At 38.1% G+C, this 21,361-nt stretch overlaps 1 protein-coding gene across 4 annotated transcripts in view; it reads left to right on the top strand.

Annotated features, from left to right (window-relative positions):
- Positions 1–21,361, top strand: part of zranb3 (zinc finger, RAN-binding domain containing 3) — a 102,598-nt gene that overhangs the window by 5,444 nt on the left and 75,793 nt on the right. For all 4 annotated transcript variants that reach the window (XM_042513403.1, XM_042513405.1, XM_042513402.1 and 1 more), the window contains exons 3-6: positions 8,435–8,453; positions 8,726–8,904; positions 13,306–13,537; positions 19,944–20,029. In XM_042513403.1, the coding sequence (XP_042369337.1) occupies positions 8,435–8,453; positions 8,726–8,904; positions 13,306–13,537; positions 19,944–20,029 (516 nt within the window). The remainder of the gene's footprint in view (positions 1–8,434; positions 8,454–8,725; positions 8,905–13,305; positions 13,538–19,943; positions 20,030–21,361) is intronic.

The raw sequence follows: 21,361 nt of genomic DNA, 5'->3' as shown, positions 1-21,361 counted from the left end.
TCTCAGGGCTACTTTGCTCAGGGTTTAAAGGGTTAATGCTAGTGTCATCCATTAGCATTAAAACATGAGACCATTTTCGGAAGCCAAGAAGTAATGTGGGATAATATAGTGACTAAAAATGCATCATTTTAAACCCACTGTACCGCGCTCTCACACAGACAGACGGCAAAGATGATTACAAGCTAAAAATGGTCATTTTATTGACAGTAATGTTGATGTGTCTGTGTATCTGAGGCACCCTGCTGCTCTTTATTTGCTCACTCAATATCCTTGAAAGGAATTAAAGCAGCAGTGTCTATTTTTACGGATACTCAGCAGAGACTAGAACGCCGTGTAGTTGCAGACTTGTTGGATTTTTAGGAAGGAGTGTAACAATTGTGGGAAATGTAGGATATCAGCACCTGAAGTGGAACTAGACGAGGCAGTCTGACAGAGAAAAAAAAAATAAACGTCAGCCCTTCATTATAAAATAACTCCTGGAATGCACCGAACATCACAGATTGATGTTGGATATCTAACGGCGTGGGAGGATCCGGGGGCGGATTTTTCCTTTAAATCTCGTGTCTTTTCACATCCAGAGCATCAAGCGCACCGAACCAAAACATCAAATGTTGTTGCGATTCACATACTTATGGCCGCCGCTGTATGGGTCTGTGTAGGAGGGGGAGTGAATTTGATGGAGTTGGAGAGGGCTAATGTGGGAAAGTTGTGGAACAGTGCGACAATAAAAACCCCCGAGATGTGGTTGATTGTATTGTTTGGAAAGTTTGGAAGAAGTGTGTTGTTTGAGTGCTCACATATATTCGGCTATTCTGAAACATACATTTGCCCACGGTATATCTTTAAAACGCAGTACTCTGATATATAAAAAAAACATCAATTTGGAGTAAAAGTACATCCATTAAGAGCTCTTGGTCACTTCCATTAAGGTGTTGACTGCAGCTCGGAGCTATCCATGAGCATCCATGTGATGCACTGTATGTCCGCCGCGCTCTGATTTGTCCAAAATATGATTGTAAGTGACTGGCTGTGCTTTTATTGAATAAGACCTGCTCTGCTGATGTGAGAGGAGATCAATAAGCTGACTGTGTCGTCTCTGTCTGTGATGGTCAAATTACAGAGTGGAGTCCTTTCCACAGATGGAGTTTGTTCTCTGTACACATACAAGTTGATTTATTTACGCCCATTAAGAGTTGTTCGCTTTACGCTGAGTGGTTCCATGTAATCATTTGGGTTATTCAGTGGTACACTGGGAGTTGCAGTACTGGGAGTACAATTTCAGAGTCCCTGTTTAAAGTAGTAATACACAAGATTTTCATTAAAATGGAGAGAGACAACTTCCCTTACTGTTTCCAAGTGATTTCGGCGTTGTTGCAAAGACAACCGGACCGTTTTCTGTTTCCCATAGAGCCGAGTGATGAGGCTGTATTTCTTTTGCTTGGCAGAGTATCCACAGTTGGCCTTGTGGGGATAGTAACTGCAAAGAACCTACATATACACTCTTTTTTTATTTTAATTAGTTTTGAAACTTACTTGTCTGGGTCATTATTAAACCTGTCTATCCTGTTATTTTTATTTTTATTTTATTCTTCATTTTTCTTTTATTATCTATTCTTGTTATTATTATTTCATTTTTTTTGTAATTTTTTTTTTTTTTTAATTGTTTTTCTGTCTTATAATTTTACTGTAAAACACTTGATATACTATACCATAGTATACTATACCACACCATACCATACCATACTATATAATACCACAGCATACTGTACTATACTATACTATACTATACTATAGTATACTAATATACTGGTGGTGTCATAACTGTGTAGCTGTTACATTGTGCGATTGAGCATTTTCTTCACTGGGATACGTTAAAGTAAAAAACGTATATTTCCACTTTAAATGAATGTTTGTTCGGTTGCTATCCATCACTGGATGAGGTGGCACATTGGTGACGAAGCCTATGGCTCAGTGATGAAAGCCCATGCATTTGGAGTGGTACAAACTTGGTGTCTGTGGGGACTTTTGAGGGACAAATTTAAAGAGGATAGGTCAAAATCAAAGCAGCAGCTTGAGGAGAGAAATCACTTTTAGTCTCTACTATATGTTATGCAATGTCAAACCTAATCAGTTTCATTATTCCACTGAGATCCAGCAGTCTGCGGACAATTCTCATGTACCTGACCTGTAATGTGAGACGGACACTCGGTCCAGGATCATCTCAAAAAGAAGAAAATGTCCCTTACATCTTTAAAGCGCCTCATTTACAGTGTTTACCTTCTACAGCGCTCTATATTCCATTTCCTCCTAATTAAGCGTGAAATTTGCCATAATTTTTAATGTAAGTTTGCGATATGAAGACGGCAGGAGTTCTATTATACAGCATGAAAAATGTAATTTTACTCACCATTAGTAACCCGTAGCCTTAATAGCCGGCTTTCCTTTATTTGGATAGTATTGGAGGTTTTTATGGAAACAAAGTATAGAGGCTACACATGATAAATAAACTGTGCAGCCTGCTGGGTCAGTTTGTGTGTTAGAGAGAAGAACTGGGCTGGTGGGAGACATTTTTAACGAGTATTGTAACATAAAAAAAAAGCGCTTTTGTTTAGTTTATCATTTCAAGAAACTGAAATCTTTGGAGAAAAATGCATCATTAGAGCCAAACATTCATACATCTTTATGTACATGCTCCTGAATTAAATGCAGCACAACGTGGATTATGATTAAACTCTCAGCAAAAAAGAATTACAAAGGATTATAAGGCCATAATGTAAGAGAAAAGTCACACCCACATACCATAATGAAACATATTGTGTTCACTGTTGGACTGACCTTGATGAGGACCCTCATTAACCCTTTAACCCCCGGATCAACATCAGTTTTCTTTTGCTGCATTGAGACACCTTTTACTAGCAACATCTAAAACCTGAGAAAACTGATTTAAAAAAGAAAAAAAAAGACAATAATTAGTAAAAGTTGACATGGAAATGATCTGGAATTTAGCTGCAGAGGATTATTTTGATGATCAAAAAATGAGGGAATACAGAAAACTGTATTTATGATTCTCATTATTATGTTCTTAAAATAATTTTATAGAAAAAAGGATGTGCTGCAGGTTTGTGAAATAATACATAACTAATAAGGAAAATATTAATGACATTCTGTAATGTGAATGTAGCAGAGAGCAGAGCAGAGCTGCTGTCTGACTCCCCATTAAGAGAGAGTGTACATTTACGCACAAGGTGCTTCATCGATAATTTCAGAAGCTAAAAATGTGATTCTGTTTTTTCTGTCAGGTTAAAAACTACAGTTTGTAGTTTGTCTGCTGAAATGTCCCACAATATATGCTGCAGTGACGCCACTGCTTTTACTATATTACTCTCAACAGAAATCTGCTCATTTCTCCAATTTGCTGCATCCACCATGTAAATAGCAGTGCGCCAGCTGCATGCACACCTGGCTTTTAAAAGGAATGGGAGATGACACTCTGATTGGTTAATTTATGCTACGCCCAAAACACCCCTATGATTAATGAGGGGACTAAATACAACCCCTATGCACTTAGATTATGTACCATTTAACTAGCAGAGAGGAGTTGGACACGCCCAAAATGCTCTGGTGGCATGCATATATGACTATGTACTATAGATTGTTTAAATATGGCCTTAACTCAACCTGCAACTGTGTTGTCTTTCTGTGACAACCTGTGACCATCGTCACATGCCTGAGCTGCAGCATAGCTGCCTATTTAATAGGTCATTTTTTTAATTTAACTGGTTATTTTTGTCTAATGTGTTTTTTTAATTGTTATTATTTTTTGTTTGACCTAAAATAAAAACAAGGTAGATAAAAAGATAAATTAAAAATATAACAACAACAACAATAATAATAATAATAATGAAAAAGTTAATTTTTGCAGCACATTCAAATCAACATTGCAAAAAGTGCTGCACACATTAAAATCTAAATAAAACACACACACAGGAAAAATAAAAACAATACAATACAAGAGAGAAATATAAAAACAACAATTTAAAGTTCAGCAGAGCAGAGCAAAGAAAAAGAAATTAAAAGAGAAATTATAGGAATGTCTTCTGATAAAAATAAGTCTTCAAAAGTGATTTAAAAGGAAACAATGATGTAGCAAGCCAGAGTTCCTGAGGCAGATCATTCCACAATATATGGTATATGTATGGTGAAAATGCTGTCGTGATAAGGCATTTTTTAAAAGATTTATTTTCCTGAAGAAAATAGTATTCAACAAATTTTATTGGTTATCTTTTATGTAGGGCGATGCATTTTTTAGGATAATATGCGATGTTCATACTGTGCACATTTCAGCAACATTTAAAATACTATTTGATTACTGAAAAATAGGATTAACATTTTCAAAGGACAATATTTTTTTCTGACAACGTTTAGGGAACTTAGGTCATAAGGAACATCTCTACTTTGGGAACCAGTGGAATAAAGTTGGGTAAAAACAACATAGGACAAAAAGAAAAGCCAGTGTGTGTAACTTTATTGAAAGTCCAGCAAGTACAAAAAGTGTTTCTATTTTAAGCACCACTGAAAAAAAAACAATAAAAGAGCTCTGTGATAGATTTGGGTGGCAGAAAGTTGTGCTTAAGTTAGGAAAAAAAACAAACCTGTAAGCAAAACACTGGTGAATTGCCCCATATAGCTCGGTTTTAAACTTTTCCTTTTAAAGTCACGCACACTATTGAAACATCTTCCATCTCCCACAGCCCAAACCTCTTCCGCCAAAGGCTACTTTATTTTGATTTCAAGTTCATTTGCAATGTACAGCCAAACTGCACCCTGAACCCATAACTGTGTGTGAGCGTGACACACTGTAGCCCCCTCTGATCAGCCTTTTGTGCAGCGTCCAACCTCTGAGCCGCTTTCCCGCTGACCGCAGCGCTCTGCGGGTCCGATCCTCAGAAGAGAACCGTAACAGGGCTGGAAGATTGGGGTTAGACACGACACATCAGCACGCAGAGGTCAAAGCCATCAAATCATCGTAGCCAGCTTGGGAGGTAGGGGAGCCCATTTCCTGACACTTTGGGGCTTGTGGGTTTCGGAGATAACATTAGAAAGATGGGGCGGCGGGGACCGTGCCGTCGTCAGGCAACAGCGCTGCAGCATCCTCGCAGTCTCAAACCGTCAAGACGACACTCAGGTTATTTAAAGGAGGATGATTAATGTGTTGGGAAATGGCAAGCACCTGCCCCAGCCCGCCGCGCTCCCTCCCCCAGTTTGTGTGTGTGTGTGTGTGTGTGTGTGTGTGTGTGTGTGGGTGTGTGTGGGTGGGTGGTGGTATGCGCAAGCACATATATGTATGTGTGTGTGTGCACTTTGTATATATCATGCTTCTTTTTTTCCCCTCTTTTCTTTTGTGTGCATTTTTCACACATACTAGCCCCTGTGTGTGTGTGTGTGTGTGTGTGTGTGTGTGTGTGTGTGTGTGTGTGTGTGTGCGCGTGTGTGTGTGTGCACATTGCGCTGACTGGGCCGGTGTGCTGGCAATTAGAAAAACCACCAGTGGCAAGGTGCACATTAATCATGTTCCTCAGCTGAAAGAGAGAAATGGGGCGGAGATGGGGGGAAGAGGAGGAGGTGGAGGAGGAGAGAGAATAATGAGAGACCGTGTCTGAGGTATTCAGAGCTGCTCCATCGCACTGTTTGCTCTGACATGCCGTTGGAAGCATTTATGAATAAGCAAGGTCATGACAATAGGCCCGAGTCCAGCGGGCAGAGAGAGGCAGAGGTTGATCTATCTATACTTTTTCCACGGGGGACAACTTCAGCTAAAGAATGTGTCGCGCTTTCATTGTTCCTTTATCATGCAGAGTGTAAAGGGGCTGTTCTGTGGTTGCTAAAACACACCATATCAGAGACAGCCAGACAGGTGAGCTGCTGCTTTTATCCTAGTTTAAGGCTCCACTGCAGGCTCATCGTACACTCCTAAAATGTGCATTAAAAGGATTAACTGTTTGTTAAAATGGCTTATAAAATGAACATTTTATTAATCTTTAACCCTTTGAACCTGCACAAACTGACCTGATGTCTTTCGAAAACATGGGGAGAAGACAATGAGCACTGACCCAAATTTTTTTGAGAAAATTGTGAAAAAACAAGAAAATCACCTAAAAATTAGAAAAACAAAACAAAATGAAAGTTAACCCCCCCCAGACAAACCAGGGAAAGTGATTAAAAAAGAAAATTATCCTGTGAAATATTTTTAATATATGATAATTCTAATTATACATATAGTTTTTCTCAACACTTTTCCCTAGGTTTTTTAAAAAGTAATTATCCAAATCTAGGAAATTCTTGCAGTTTGCAGGACATCTCTTGCCAAGTTGCTCATTGACTTTTTCCCCACTTTTTCAAAATGAAAGCAAAACATTTTGCTCAGGTTTTGAGGGTTTAAATGCTTGTAAAAATGCGTCTGAACGTACCACAAGAGTTGTCAACACAATTGGCACAGACCATTTGAAAGGCAGCGCTACTTTGTGCACTTCTGCTATGAACGGAAAGCAAGGATTGAAAGAATAAAAATCTGGAGCTGCAGATGGCTGGAAGATGCCATCAAGACTAACAGCATGTAAAATATTACCCCTATAATATTAAAACAAGCTCGCTGCATTTTATAACAGATTTTGACAGCAGGCATTTGGAGAAATTGGACTGTGAAAGTGCTCACACTGCAAGACGGAATTTCCAAAAAAGAGCAGAACGTCTGACATGCAGATTGTCCGACAGCCAGTTGATCAATTCTAAAATTAGTCAGGGGCTGAATCCGTACAGTGTGTGCCTGGTATTAATAAACTCACATCTCTGACCAAAAAAAGTTTTAAAATGTTTGTATTTAAATTCATTTATTTATGGATCGACACCTACATACAACAAAAATAATATGGTTAGCTGAAGGGAAGCTTACCAGAGTTCATTTATCAGTTCTATCCATATTGTTTTGATCCAAAGCTGGTTGAAAATTGGCGAAATATCCCTTAAATGTACCTCACACACCACAGGAAGATTTTGCAAGATGATCTTGAGAACCTTATAAGAAATCGTGGCTTTGCTGATGAATGTCAGAAGGGTGTTTTTGTTTAATCTTGGACTTTCCAGCTCAGCTCCCGCAAAAAGTTTAAAAATCACTGTAAAAACAAAATTGTTACATTCATACTGTCTCAGTCTAACTGCAGTTTTTGATCCCACAGCCATAAAAGCATAAAGACATGCACTGTATTATTTCTGGGTGTCATTCTGGGCTTTTGCCTTGGAATTTTTCATCTTTAATCTTTTCCACCTGATGATGTCATTTTTACCATATTTGGCATATAAAGAAAATACATGCTATTTCCCACTAGGTGCACAGTCACATTCAATGTTGCTGCAAATCACTGACATATCCCAGGCTGTGATATTAAAAAAAAATCTACTTTGCATGTATTATATTGAAATTAATTCAATTACTTTTCATCTTAATAGAGGCATCATGACAAAAACCTGGCATTTACAGGGTTAAAATTCTGAAAATTAATGAATATTTGAATTTATGATTAGGACTGACGTTGGTAAAAAAATTAACTCAGTTGAAGTAGAAATTAATAATGTATAATATTTTTTAAAGCTTGCATTTTGTGCACAGAACAACATAAGTGTGTCATATCAAAGCGGGCTCTAAGGGTTAATTGCCATGTTAACACATGTTAAAACGCACTTCATCAAAGTCGACAGAAACAATAAAAACTTGAAAAGTTGCACGTTTCCACTTTAGATTTGTTGAAAACATATAAAGACACTTCAGTCCTTCCCGAAGTCCAACTGAACTGTGAATTTGTGATCAACAGCTCTCGCCTGTCAGCAGAATATCAGCTTGTGAGCTGGCAAATAAAGAGCATAAGATTTGATGTCTTTTTTTCAAATTGACAATTTCCTTGAAAAATATCATTCAACTCTAGTTTCTGCATCACCCAGCGTGCTCTTCTCTGTCGCTGGGAATTGGATGAACCCAAACGCAGCGAGCTCTCCCCAAAGTCTCTGCCAAGACACAGAAGTTTTCAATAGGAACAACAACAACATAAATATTGAATAGAAACAACAGCGAACTGAAACAAAGCAGCAGCACAGAGCTAAATCACAAGTGACAGATTTGTAATATGTCCAAGAGCGACTGAGTGTGAGGTGACGGTGTGTGTTTTTCTGTGGCCAGAGAGGTTTGAAGAGTTGGGTTGTGACAGGAAGCTTTGGACAGGCCAACAGTGTCTGGACACGAAAAACAATAACTTCCTGTCTAATGAAGGATGCTGTGGTGCCCTTGAGCAAAGCGCTCATGCTGCCCAAGCTGTTTTTATGTATAAAGTTTTTATAGGAACCAGGTCATGTCTAATTAAGTCTTCTGTTTTCTTTTGTTTTACAGATGTATGATCGCCGATGAGGTAAGCACACACAACGCTGGCTCAGGAAATCTATTTTCTTTAAAAAAAAAAAAGGAACCTGGGACTTTTGCTGCATGCTTTCCAAATTAATTTGTCAGCACTGTGCAGCACTCCCACGTGCCTAATCGCTTTTGACACACGAATCATTCTGAGACCTTATTACTCTTGGGCCTCACATCAGCGCAGCCGTCATATGCAATTTACCGCAGAGTCTGCGTGCAATTGACTTGTTTTTCTCCCCCCTTCGCCGGGTGTTGATTTGCTCCGTCCAGATGGGTCTTGGGAAGACGGTGCAGGCCATCGCGGTGGCGTGCGCCTTCAGGCAGGAGTGGCCCCTGCTGGTGGTGGTGCCCTCGTCACTCAAGTATCCCTGGATCGAGGAGCTGGAGAGGTGGATCCCCGAGCTGCAGCCTGGAGACATCAACCTGGTGGAGAGCAAGAGCCACATCATGTAGGTCATCCACCTTCATCCCCACAACAACCTCACCTGTGCAACACACACACATTTCGGCTCCGGTCCAGGTATCCGAGGAGATTTTAATGTCCTGGAAAAATGGGAGAAATTCTAGTCAAATATAATGTGTGTTCATCGAACTTAAAAGCAATTAGTAGAGAAGCTATAGAAAAAGTTGAATAGTTTTTATAATATACTCACGTGCATGAGAACGCAATTTAAAAATTAATAAATATTGCGTCAGCCTACATTAGAAACAGGTTAAAACAAATAATTTTTCATGTAGAGATAAAAATAAAACAGAACAACTATTTTCAAACAAAAGAAAAATTTGTCGTGTCAATAGACTTATGTGCATAATAGTGCTGTTTTTAAAATAAATACATATTTGGCGAGCCTTTGTCCATTGGGGCAACATTTAAACTAAGAATTTTCTGCAGCTTAAGCCCAACATATTCTCAGAGAAGATAAAACAGAAAAACTGAACTAACAAACAAAAATAAATCCCATCAATTTACTCATGTGCAGAATAACACTATTTTAAATCCCCCCAAAAATAAATACACTTTGCCCTACCCTAGCGCTGTTGGGGCAACATGTAAACCTAAAGAATTTTTGCAGCTTTAGACCTTCATATTTTCAGATAAAATAAAAACAGAAATAAAGGTATTTGCAAACAAACAAAAAAAAATCAGCCTCTTAGTTTTCTTATTTTATTGCAACTAAATCTTGGTTTTCTGACTCCTTAAATCTGCATTAACTTATTTTTTGGCCACTTGGGGGCAGTGGACCCAAGCTATGAACACAATACTGACATATTATCTCATAAGTACATAGGTGATACATGAGATACAGTTGCTTGTTTACACATTCAGCAAATTTGGCAATATTAGCACTCTTGGTGATTAATACTGAATCTCTTTAGCTCTGTTTTGGTCTCCACCGACTCAATCAGGCAGAAGCACGACCACTTTGTAATACAGACCTTATGTTAATTATAAACTTGTGAAGAATCATTATCAAAATGTGTTACGAGAATATATTTGGATTATGGGCCTTCAGATAAATGATAAATATTTAATCAGCAAACGTCATTTTGTTCTTCTTTTGTTCTTCTTTGTTCATCGGTTGTGGACGACACTGACTGGTCAGTATGTAATGTTTAATGAAAGGCTAATATTAGCAAACTGATAAAACCTCCGTACTGTCAAACTTTTTATTTAACTGCAGTTTTCGAGAGAAAAAGTCAAACCTTTAGGGAAATAGAAGAAATGTATTACTGACTGTCTTAAAAAATAGTTGCATTTATGACTTTGTTTGAAATACAAAATGTCAAACGTGTATCACTTTATTTTGCAGTGTTACCTTGAATTCCTAAAGAAAATGTTGATTTTCTTGCATGCCTCCACAGAAAATGCAAAAATTGATTGACTGATTAACTGCGGACCGAATTTAACAGCCTTACTATGTACATCTGAAATTAAAGTGAAACTTATCTTTGCCCTCCTCAAAGCCTGGCTCTGATATTGAGGTGTTTAGCGTGTGTTTGCAAAGTACGGAGCATACGACTGGTCAAATGAGATTTAGATGTTTTGATGTAGTTTTGTTGTAAAACAAAGTCCCCAATCAATCAGTCAATCAATATTATCTCCATTTTCCGTGGAAGCATGCAAGAAAAACAAGGTTTTCTTCACAAATTTAAGGTAACATGGTCGGACTGATTGACTTTTTTGTGCTGCGTTCAGACACCTTTTACATATTTTGAAACCTTTGGACCCTGAGCAAAGCTGGTTTGAATTCTTTTGAAAACATCTGGAAAAAGGCAATGAGCAACTTGGAAAGAAATGTCCTGCAAACTGAAAGGAATAAGACGATTCAGAAAATGTTATTTTTTGAAAAGCTAGGGAAACAAGTCCAGAAAACTATATTTGTTTTATCCGAATTAAATAGCCATGTGTGATACACAAACAGGGACACACATGCACTAACATGCAGTTACGTCTACACAACAAACAACAGAGAAGCTCTCTGCTCAGGGCGCCATTAATCCACTGTATCTGTACATAGTTTATAGTGGTTTGCTGCTATATTTATGTTGTGAATGTTGTATACAGCTCTTTTATCGGTCACCTTGTGCAGCTAACCAATAATAATTAAGGCCCAGAAACCTAAAAGACAAGGTGACGTCTTTAAATAGTTCAAAACGTGAAGATTACATTTATCATCACACGACTCCCACCAAAACCCAGCAAATATTCACATTTTAGCTGGAAACTGTGCATATCTGTCTTTTCTTCCTCAAAATGTAATTTAATGATTAATCTATAAAACATTTTTAATTAATTCAAGGCAAAATTCTCTATGTTATGGAGCAAAATAGGGTCACATTTTGCACATTTAGACCCACAGTCTTTAGAGTGCATAAATATGGATATTTAAGCAAAGTACATAATCCAGTGGATTATGTTCATCATACACAGGATTATGTAAGTGAAAGGTTGCAGCCATTATTTGAATTTAAGTGGAAGTTGTGTCCTTCTGCTTCATGCGAGCGGTAATAATTTACCTAAAGAGCTGGAAGGAAAACATAAACACACTCGGTCGCACAGCGCGAAGGTGCGGCAGGCTGATAGACAGAGAAGTTGACAATTTAATCTCAAAGTGTCCCTCGGTGTCAGGAGCCAGCAGGGCCCGATGTTTGACAGCGCTGACAGACAAATCATGTCAACGCAACGTCTGCAATATTGAACAAGAGCAGGAAAAATTTTCAGCGCGGGAAGAGGAAAACTGCTGTCGTGGAGAAATGTGGCTCATTTTCGCAGCTGTTTATATAGACTCAGGTTTGCGGTGCATCTCCGCATGATGGACTAATGTCATGTATAAAATATCATCATCTCAACTTTCCCCTAGTTCTCTTAGTTTTTTATTTTTGAATGAAACTTTCTGCATGTGTGACTTGGAAGGAAAAAAAACTCCACCTCACATCACAGACAAGGCGCAAAGAGGTTGTGAAAGCCTTCTGGGGAAAACGTGTCCTTGAACTGGGAAGTGTTAATGACTGAACAGGGAGGCAAGAAAAAATTATGCAGCACCTCCTCTGAGCATTTTGACTCAATTGTTGTTTTATAGAACATGAATGACACCTTAGGTTTATTTCAGCTTGTGTGTGTGTATGTGTGTGCGTGCGTGCGTGCATGCGTGTGTTTGTGTGTGTGGCGACGGCAAAGAAATTAGAAGCTGACAGATGCTGTAGAGGTTTTTGATTTCTCAGAGATTCTTATTGAGTTCCATGCAGCTGAATGCTGCCGCCGTGTTTGTTTGTTTATCTGCAACTGTGTATCTGTGTGTTTGTGTTAAGGGGCTGCGCATAAACTGGAAAATATAGAAATTGCAATGCAGCCCTGGAATGGATTTCTTAAGCGCTAGAGAAGAGTATAAAAAAAAAAAAAAATCAGCAGTCCTATTCTGCGCCTGGCAGTGTCCGCATATGTGTCTTCCTTTGTGTGCCTCAACATTTATCAAGTCCACACTCCCATTTTAAATAGTCTGCTTTACTTTACCTGGAGGGCGCAGCTGCCGAGTCAATAAACACTACAACATTTGAACAGATGTTGAGTTTCTATTTAGTACTCGCTTTTAATATATGTTTGTCAGTGTTAAAGGTGACTACTGTAAGAGCACAACAGCGGTTTAAAGGCTGACGATATTTCATAGCATGTATTGTGCTTCCACAGCATGAAATATCTTCTTCTTCTGTGCCAAAGAGCTCCATTATTGTCCAAAAAACTATTAAAAGCACATCAATGAGTCACACTGCTGCACTCGGTGACATGTTATTGTAATAAACGTCGGCACTGCAGCTTTTTTTTTTTACTCAATCCCAAATACACCATCATGCCATAAATGCTATTTCAACCAAACGTGTATTAACCCTGGAGCGAAATCTCTTCTCTTGTGTTGGACAAATTGGTGAGATTTCTTTCAGAAATAAAAAAAAAATGCAACAAGCAATATGGTAAGAAATATTCCACAAATTGGAAGAAATATGCTGAAATAGATCAATTGTTTCATAATTAAAAAAAAGGGTACCTGCTTCGAAAAATGCAAAACAAACAAAAACTGGCTCTCTCAAAATGAAATATTTTCATTTTTTAGTGCTGAATGATAGTGAATTGAATATATATCTTGGGTGTTTGAACTGTTGGTGGTAAAAAATGAAAAGCGTAAATTGCATCTCTAGTAAATAGATGACGTGTTTATCACGTTTGTGTTTACATGTTATATAATTTTTTTCTAAATGAAAAAGGATAATTTATGATGCATCACTTGAAACATACATCATCTGCATAGTGTGTTTTTTCTGTGTGTGTGTGTGTGTGTGTGTTCTTGTCCCTCCAGGGGTATCAGCTGCAGTAAGGTGACAGTGCTGGGTTATGGTCTGCTCACCACGGATGCCCGCCCCCTGGTGGAGGCCCTGACCAGGCAGCAGTTCGCTGTGGTCGTGGTGGACGAGTCACATTATCTCAAATCCAGGAACGCAGCGCGGACTAAGATTCTGGTGCCTCTTATCCAGAGTGCCAAGCGGGCCATCTTGCTCACCGGTACCCCTGCCCTGGGTCGGCCTGAAGAGGTAAGACAATCTGGTAAAATGGAAATTGACCAGCGCCTCATGTTAAAATACAAAATTAAAGTGTTTTGTTTACTTCCAAGACAAGATGAACCTTGCTGATTTAAAACTCCTTTATAAATTGATAATATTTAGCCCTTTGAAACCTGAGCAAAAAAAGAAAAAATCCAGGAAAGACCTGAAAAAACTTCTCAAAATAACAATTATTTGTACATCTGTATTATTACTGTACAGTTAATTTGTATGAATAATTCTAACTATATTATGATAATTAGAAATACAGTTCTCCAGAATTTTTTCTCTGGGCTGAAGAGGAAGGAGCAATGTAGGAAATATAGGAAAAACATTCAGCAGATTATAAGCATACATACATTTGCTTCAAATGGGATTCTGAGCCCACAGTCATGAAGAATCATTAGTAGGTCATAGAGCTAACTCGGGGCTCAGCACAGGTAGATCGCCATGGTAACTTGCTCTTGAGCAGGTTACACTGCGATCTAACATTCAAAAAGCCAATTAACTCTCCCCGGCATCACTTATCCTCGAGGATCCCGTGGACTTATTTCAATAACCTTTGTTGCAAAAACTTCATTTACAAAGGCCGATATGAACAGACACTGCACTGCAATAAATGAGACAAGTAATAAAAAAGGAGCACATGGGGGGGGGGGGACTATTGAGTTTAGAGACAATAAGAAGTGCTGTTCACAGGACAGCCGTGTTTGGAGAGCGCCGCAGCCGTTCCCCTCTCCATAATGATTTATTATATCATGTTTATATATGATGCATCGAAGCAGTAGATTGCAGCTATATTCCATCACAGCAGCCGCGCAAGATGAAGTGGACTTTGTGAATAGAAAATCTTTTCACAGTCTCAACGTGAAGAGACAATACAGTATCAATAAGATGTACTGTATGTCCACTGTGCTCTAATGATGGGACACTGATACAGCCTTGTGCTTCGGCCTTTACAGTCTTTTCCTCCAGTCATCCTCTCAAGCCTCAGGAGCAGTTAGTTTTGGCTTTTATTATATTCTTTTGTTGCTCATGTGATCATTATAATGGCTAAGTTCATTATACAAGTCAGTAGTCAACTTCACTATACTTGCATACAGTTCTTCAAGATAACCTCTGCCTTATTTTCTTTATATTTTATTGCTGCTATTGCATTTAAAAATTAGTAGTTCACTATGGATGTACATATACTGTACACAACATCCTGTTTTTACTAATATAGTTCTACAGCACGCGCACACACACACGCAAACTCTCATACACACACACACACAGACCCATAATTATTCATAACCTGCCTTTTTTGTTTATTTGCTTTTATAAAAAAAAATCTGTCTCTGTTGTACCAATATTGTACAGAATACAATTTTATGTGTCCCATTTCTTAGGGCTATACAAATACATAAAAAATGCATAAAATCATTGAAAGACCAAAACAAAGCAGAAACATAACAGAGGCAACAAGAGAATAGGAGTTAAAGCTCCTAAAAACTCAGTTTTAATATTAAGTGTTTGTTATTTTTGTTATTTATATATAATAACAATAATCTATGTTAAAGTTTGGGGGTACAAAACCTCAGGGATTTTATTTATAAGGAGATGACATTTAACAACGTCAAAGCTGTGTGGATGTGGCAAATGTTGCTTAATCCTGATTGGTGAAAGGAAGGTGACATCACCTTTTTCAGACTAAGCCGCGCCCACCTCACACAGTCGAGTCACACTAAAAAAGCAGCACAGACAGAAATGAAAAAACAACCCTCAACTTTGGGAGAAAATTACTGTAAACTCAAACAGGAGCAAACAGTGCATTTATTAGGAACTATTTTGAGCTGCAGACTAATAAACTTTTGTTATTTGATATTAGTTTCCATTTCGGAACATTTAGGGTCGGGATCTCAGCAGTATGTCTGGCATGAGACCGTGAAGAGACTCAAAACTACTAGATTCCATAAAATGAAACCACCTCAAAAGGAATTCAATATATTCTATTTCACTGATCAATCATTGACATGATTGGGTGGAATAACTGTGAAGATAAACTGGTTAAAAATACAAGTAATCATAGACATTATGCAGAGCAAAATGATATCTTAGGAGATCTATAGTCGGGGTCATGTGTGGCAACCCACAAGGATCAATCCCAGGATGCACTTTAACCCTTTGAACCCTGAGCAAATTGGTTTGATTACTCAAAAACATTGGAATAAAGGTGATGAGCAACTTGGCAAAAAATGTACCAGAAATAAGTACATGTCATTTTTCATGTCATTTTTCCTGGTGTTTTTTTTCTTCTCTCTTCTGTTTGTTTATTTGCTCATTTTCAGGTGATTTTCTTGTACTTTTTTCACTTGCATTTTTTGCTTTAGGTTTCTTGATAATGCAGGTAATTTCTACTAACTGCTCATTGCAGTCTTTCCATGTTTTAGTAGGAAATCTAGCCAATTTGCTCAGTGTTCAAACAGTTAATATCTGATGTTGATTTAAACTTTTTTTTTAAATTAAAAGTATCAAAATAGTAAAAAGTACAAGAAAATTACCTGAAAATTAGCACAAATAAACCTAAACAAACATATCAAGCAAACATGGAAGTAAAAAACACCCCAAACCAACAACAGGGAAATGGTCTGAAAAAAACACTTAAAAGTATAATAATGGTCTCAAATATTTTTAGATATGTAATTATCATGATTAGAAATATTGTTTTCTGCAAATTTTTACCTTGCTTAAAAAAGGTCTCCTGAGGTTCCAAGGGGTTAAATTATGTCAGATATGCCAACCTGTTCTCATTCCAAAGCTGTCAGATACTGACGCTTTGTCACACTCCTCAGCATGTCATAGTGATGTACGAGGCATCATTCAGCGCATCTTTGTGACGCACAGCTGAAACATTGTAACACGTCGTTATTGTTGTGAACCAGCACGACATTTGAAAACAGACTGTGAACCAGTGTAAAGCTAAATCTGCTGGGGTTTGGTCACCTTTATTACCACTTCTGTCGCTGTTTTGTAAAGGCACTTAAAAAACATGTTGGTTAAGATAAGTATTAATCCAGGATTGACATCATGTGTTTGTGTGTTGGCGATGTTAAAGTACGTATGCGAGACGGATTCCACCGTCATCTAACTGCCACATTGCTGTGAGGAAAACTTAATTATTGCCTCGACTTGATCATGATAATTAACTGATGAGATTCAGGCAGCTAATTAATTCCAAAATAGAGCTTAGTACTTGTAAGAAATCTCGAGAAGATGTGTCATGGAGACGGTTTGTTATACTGCACGTGTGTGCGTGTGTGTGTGTGTGTGTGTGTGTGTGTGTGTGTGTGTGTGTGTGTGTGTGTGTGTGATACATGCCATCCTGTCTTTGCCACTGCCTGCCTGCAGTGTTGAGGTTAGTTTTTTAGATATCATCTCTCCCTCTCTCTGCCACTAGAATCTGAAACTGAATATAACATTTTATCATCCGCAGCATAAACCTGATAAGCCCTGTCCCTGCCTCTGTGCCAGTCTCCTCACTGCCATCATTACTCACTGTGGGCTCTGACATCGAGTTAGCACACAGCTCAGGGCATGCTGCACCGTTCATGATGTGCCCTCATTCCACCCACCTATTATATCAACAGTGTGAGGGGGGAAAATGCAAAGTTCCTGTTGAACAAGTGCTGAATTTAGAGTAGCGCTCTCACTGTGGCTGCTTATTCAGATCACCTTGCTGCTGATTACCTGTCATTACTTCAGAAATTGCTGCAAATACTGAAAAATTGACATGTTGACGTTTGCATACGCACATTCTTTGAGCTTTGTTGCAGCCCACGATGCACACACTCTTTACCTACTCACTGCATGAAAAGGCTCTTTTCAAAATGCCATACATCCACTGATGACAGAACAGCTTGTAATTTTTATGATGCAAAATCTTTTGATGACTCAATTTTCATGTCAGCGCTTATTTAGCAGCAGTAGGTCGCTTTTCCTTGTCTGTATTTTCATTTAATTTTCACATCAGTCTCATTTTCTTCGCCCAGTGTGGCGGGTTGACCTGGTTAATTGCACAACACGACTGATAAACTAGGCGAAGGACAACGGGACCTTGAATAAATTGCACACAAGATGCACTTCATGACAGTAGACTAATAGTGAGCACAGGTAAGGTCTGCGTTTAAAGCCAAAAAAAGCTCTTGCTACTTTTGAGTTATTGCCTGCAGCTTTCAGAAACTGAGAGGTGAGAAGTTGTGGCAACTATACAATCTTTATGATGTGCTGCTAAATTTGCCAGTTTGGTGTGGGAAGGAGATTGGTGAAATTTACATAAGATAGATGACACACACACACACACACACACACAAAAACTTTTTTAAAGAAATACTTTGGGATTTAGGAAAATACAGTATGCTTCTTCTCTTTCTTGCAAGACTTATGTGAGAAGACTGTTAGAGCAGCTGCTTAGCTTAGCACAAAGACAAAAAGGCAAAAAAAAAAATAGTAGTAGTATTCAGCCATGTTTATATCATGTCTAACATTACATGTATTAAATAGTATTTTATTTTAAAAGTGTTTTTTAAAACTTTGGGTGAAGCGAGCAGGGTAAATTAGCAAGACTGGCTTTTACTAAACAGTGGCTAACGTTAACGTGGGAAAGAAACATCTCCTGGTGAGTTGCGGAGTGTTTACTCGTTGTTTAACCTTTATGGTAAAGTTGTTCATATTTTACATGTGACATGAAACTTAGTATGACAGAAGGACAAGTAGAGAAGAGTAAAAAACTAATTTTGGTGAGTTTATGACTGTAACGTAAGTTAGCTAATGTGACAAAGCAATACCTAGCTAAAAAGTTTGCTAACATTAACCACCACAAGCTAATGGACAATTACAGGATAAAAGTGAATTCTAAAATTTAACATGGCATCAGTTTGAGTAGAGAAAAGTAATAAAGTCATTTAAATAATGTAATTTACAGTCCATTATTTATCTAAAGTTTGCTAACGTTAGCTACTACAAGCTATAGGACAATTACTGGAAATTGGTAAATGCTAAAATTAGCATAAGTTTAGCTTGTAAAGAGCTGTCAATGAGTCAGTTAACTAATGTAAGTTACAGAGCATTATTTAGCCAATGTTTGCTAAAATTAGCTACCACAAGCTAAAAGATATTATTGGTCAATGATTAATACTAAACTCAAATAGAGGAAAAGTTATAGATCCAGTTAACTAATGTCATTTTTACAGCGTTATTTAGAATTATTTTGCTAACACTAGCTAACACAAGCTAAACAATAATTACTGGATTATGGTGAATGCTAAAATTTAGCATAGCATTAGCTAGAGAAAACTGTAGAGTCAGTTAACTCATGTCAGGTACATAGCAATTTTTAACTAAAACTTGCTAACATTAGCGACCACAAGCTAAACGACAATTACTAGATGATGGAAAATGCTAAAATTTAGCGTAATTTAGCTCATAAAGAGCTGTTAATGAGTCAGTTAACTAATGTTAGCTACATAGCAATAGCTAGCTAAAGTTTGCTAACATTAGTCTACAGGATAATGTTGAATTCTAAAATTTAGCTCAAATAGAGAACTGTTAATAAGTCAGTTAACTAATGTCAGTGGCATAGGTATATTTATATCAAGTCAGCTAACATTAGCTTTCACAAGCTATGGGACTATTACAGGATAATGGCAAATGCTAAATTTGCATAGCATTAGCTCAAGTAGAGAGCAGTGATAAGAGCTGGTTAATAAATGTCAGTTAGGTTTTATACAATTGGCTAAAGTCTGTTAACATAGACAATTATGGGATAATGGTGAATGCTAAAACATAGCATAACATTAGCTAGAGTAGTGAGCATTGATGAAGTGATGAGTATTAGCTACAGTGCTACATTGATATAAAGTTAGCTAACATTAGCCACCATTAGCTACTGGTCACACCAGAACAAGTGTAGCAGCAAAACCCCTGAGTGTAACAAATTGAGCAAAGGTGAGTTTCTGTACATTGATTTATCTGTTTTTATGTATGAGGAAAAATGTGCTATATACTATATCTTTGTCTCACCAAATCCAAAAAGAATTGCTGAAAGCTTACCAACATTAGCTAAAATGAAGGTAGTTAGGTAGTCTCACTTTATGGCGTGTATGTTGTCACTATTTTATGGGTAAAATGACAAACAAAACAGATCATACTGCATTGAAATAAAAAGACACATGTTATTGGATGGAAAACGTGTGAGATATACTGAGAAGGATTTTACAGTTAAAAAGGAGATTCATTTAAAAAAATGTGACAGTCTTTGTGTCTTTGTCTTTCTTTCCCTCACACACACACACACACCCTGTAATGTGTGGTTTAATACAGCATATCAGTTAAAGTCCTTTTTCTGTCTCTTTCACAGCTCTTCATGCAGATTGATGCTCTTTACCCGAAGAAGCTTGGAACCTGGCCTGACTATGCCAAGAAATACTGCAATGCCCATTACAGGTGAGTCAACACACACACACACACACAAGCTGACATCCACCAAGTCCAAAATGTTCCACTTCCTGTGTAGGGTATCTTTATGCTACTGTAGTGTAAAAACCCAAAGTATAAAAAGACAAGATCCTGGACAGATTCCGACTAGCTGTTACCTTTCTGTTCTTCTTCAAGGTTTTATGCTAAACCATGCTCAGATAAGCTAAGCTAATCATCTCCTGGCTCACAGTGACATCAGAGTGGTGTCAATCTTTTTATTTAACCAAGAAAGTGAGTAAGTGTATTTCTTAAAATGTCAAATTATCCGTTTAATACCTTATTTTGTTCTGTTCTCATGTTTAAAATCTTAATTCTTATCTTAGAGGTATTAGCAGAGTTTAATTTAGATCTCACCCGCCATTAAATTCTCACTCTTTTCAAGTGTCTGCTGGGATAAGGTGGGCTGTACCTGTGTCTGGAGTGGTGCTGCTGCTGAGTTGAGGGTTTGTTGTCAGAGCCAGACCACAACTGAAGCCAAGCGTTAAATGCCAACTGGCTGCCAGTAGCCAGTGACGATCAGTTACATGTGTGAACAAACACATCAAATGCATTGTTTTGGATGTCCATCAAAGTCAGCAGCTCGGTCTGGGATGGGCCTGCTGCCATTAATGATAACACTTTGTATATAATAGCACTTAGTGTGGCAGGGGAATGCCGTTCTGAGCCACATAAACATATCCACACAAAAGATCATACACAAAGAAAAGGGCACGAGGCAGTATCATGTGACTAAATCTTCCTTCATTATAGAGAGGTAATTGTGGGAAATGGCAGCAGTCCAGGAGACAGAGAGCCTCACAGCTGGAAAGCTGCTGGTTCAAATCCCGTCACCAGGCAGAGACGTTATTTTAGAAAGAGTGAATGAGTTACCCTTCTCTCAGCAGCTACAAGTCTAAATACCGAAGTGTGAAACAGCACATTTTGGCAGTGCCTTGTTAAGTTTGTCCACACTCGCGGCCAATATGGCAGATAACCAGCCTTTGTGTGCAGGGCCAGTTCTATTCTAAAAATCCATTTGGCAGATAGATTGTGAAAGTTGCCGTTGAGTTTTGGGATAAACCTGCTGCTGTGGCCATTAGACAAAATAGTTTCTTGCTCTGCAAAGTGCCCTTAAGCAAAAAACTGATCCCCCGACTGCTCCAGCAGAGCTGCTCAGCAGTAAACGATGGAAGGCTGTTGTAGTGCCGGGCAGCTCCCAGGTGGGAATGTTTAAATGTGTTTAACTATTCCTTCAGGGCATTGCCGTAAATAAGTATGTTTTCTTAGGAAGTTTCTCTTGTAGAGAAATGTGTATAAAAA

Source organism: Plectropomus leopardus, chromosome 24, assembly GCF_008729295.1.
Source record: "Plectropomus leopardus isolate mb chromosome 24, YSFRI_Pleo_2.0, whole genome shotgun sequence".
Taxonomy (NCBI): domain Eukaryota; kingdom Metazoa; phylum Chordata; class Actinopteri; order Perciformes; family Serranidae; genus Plectropomus; species Plectropomus leopardus.
Note: the sequence above shows the minus strand (reverse complement) of the source record. Positions and strands in the feature narration are given on the sequence as shown.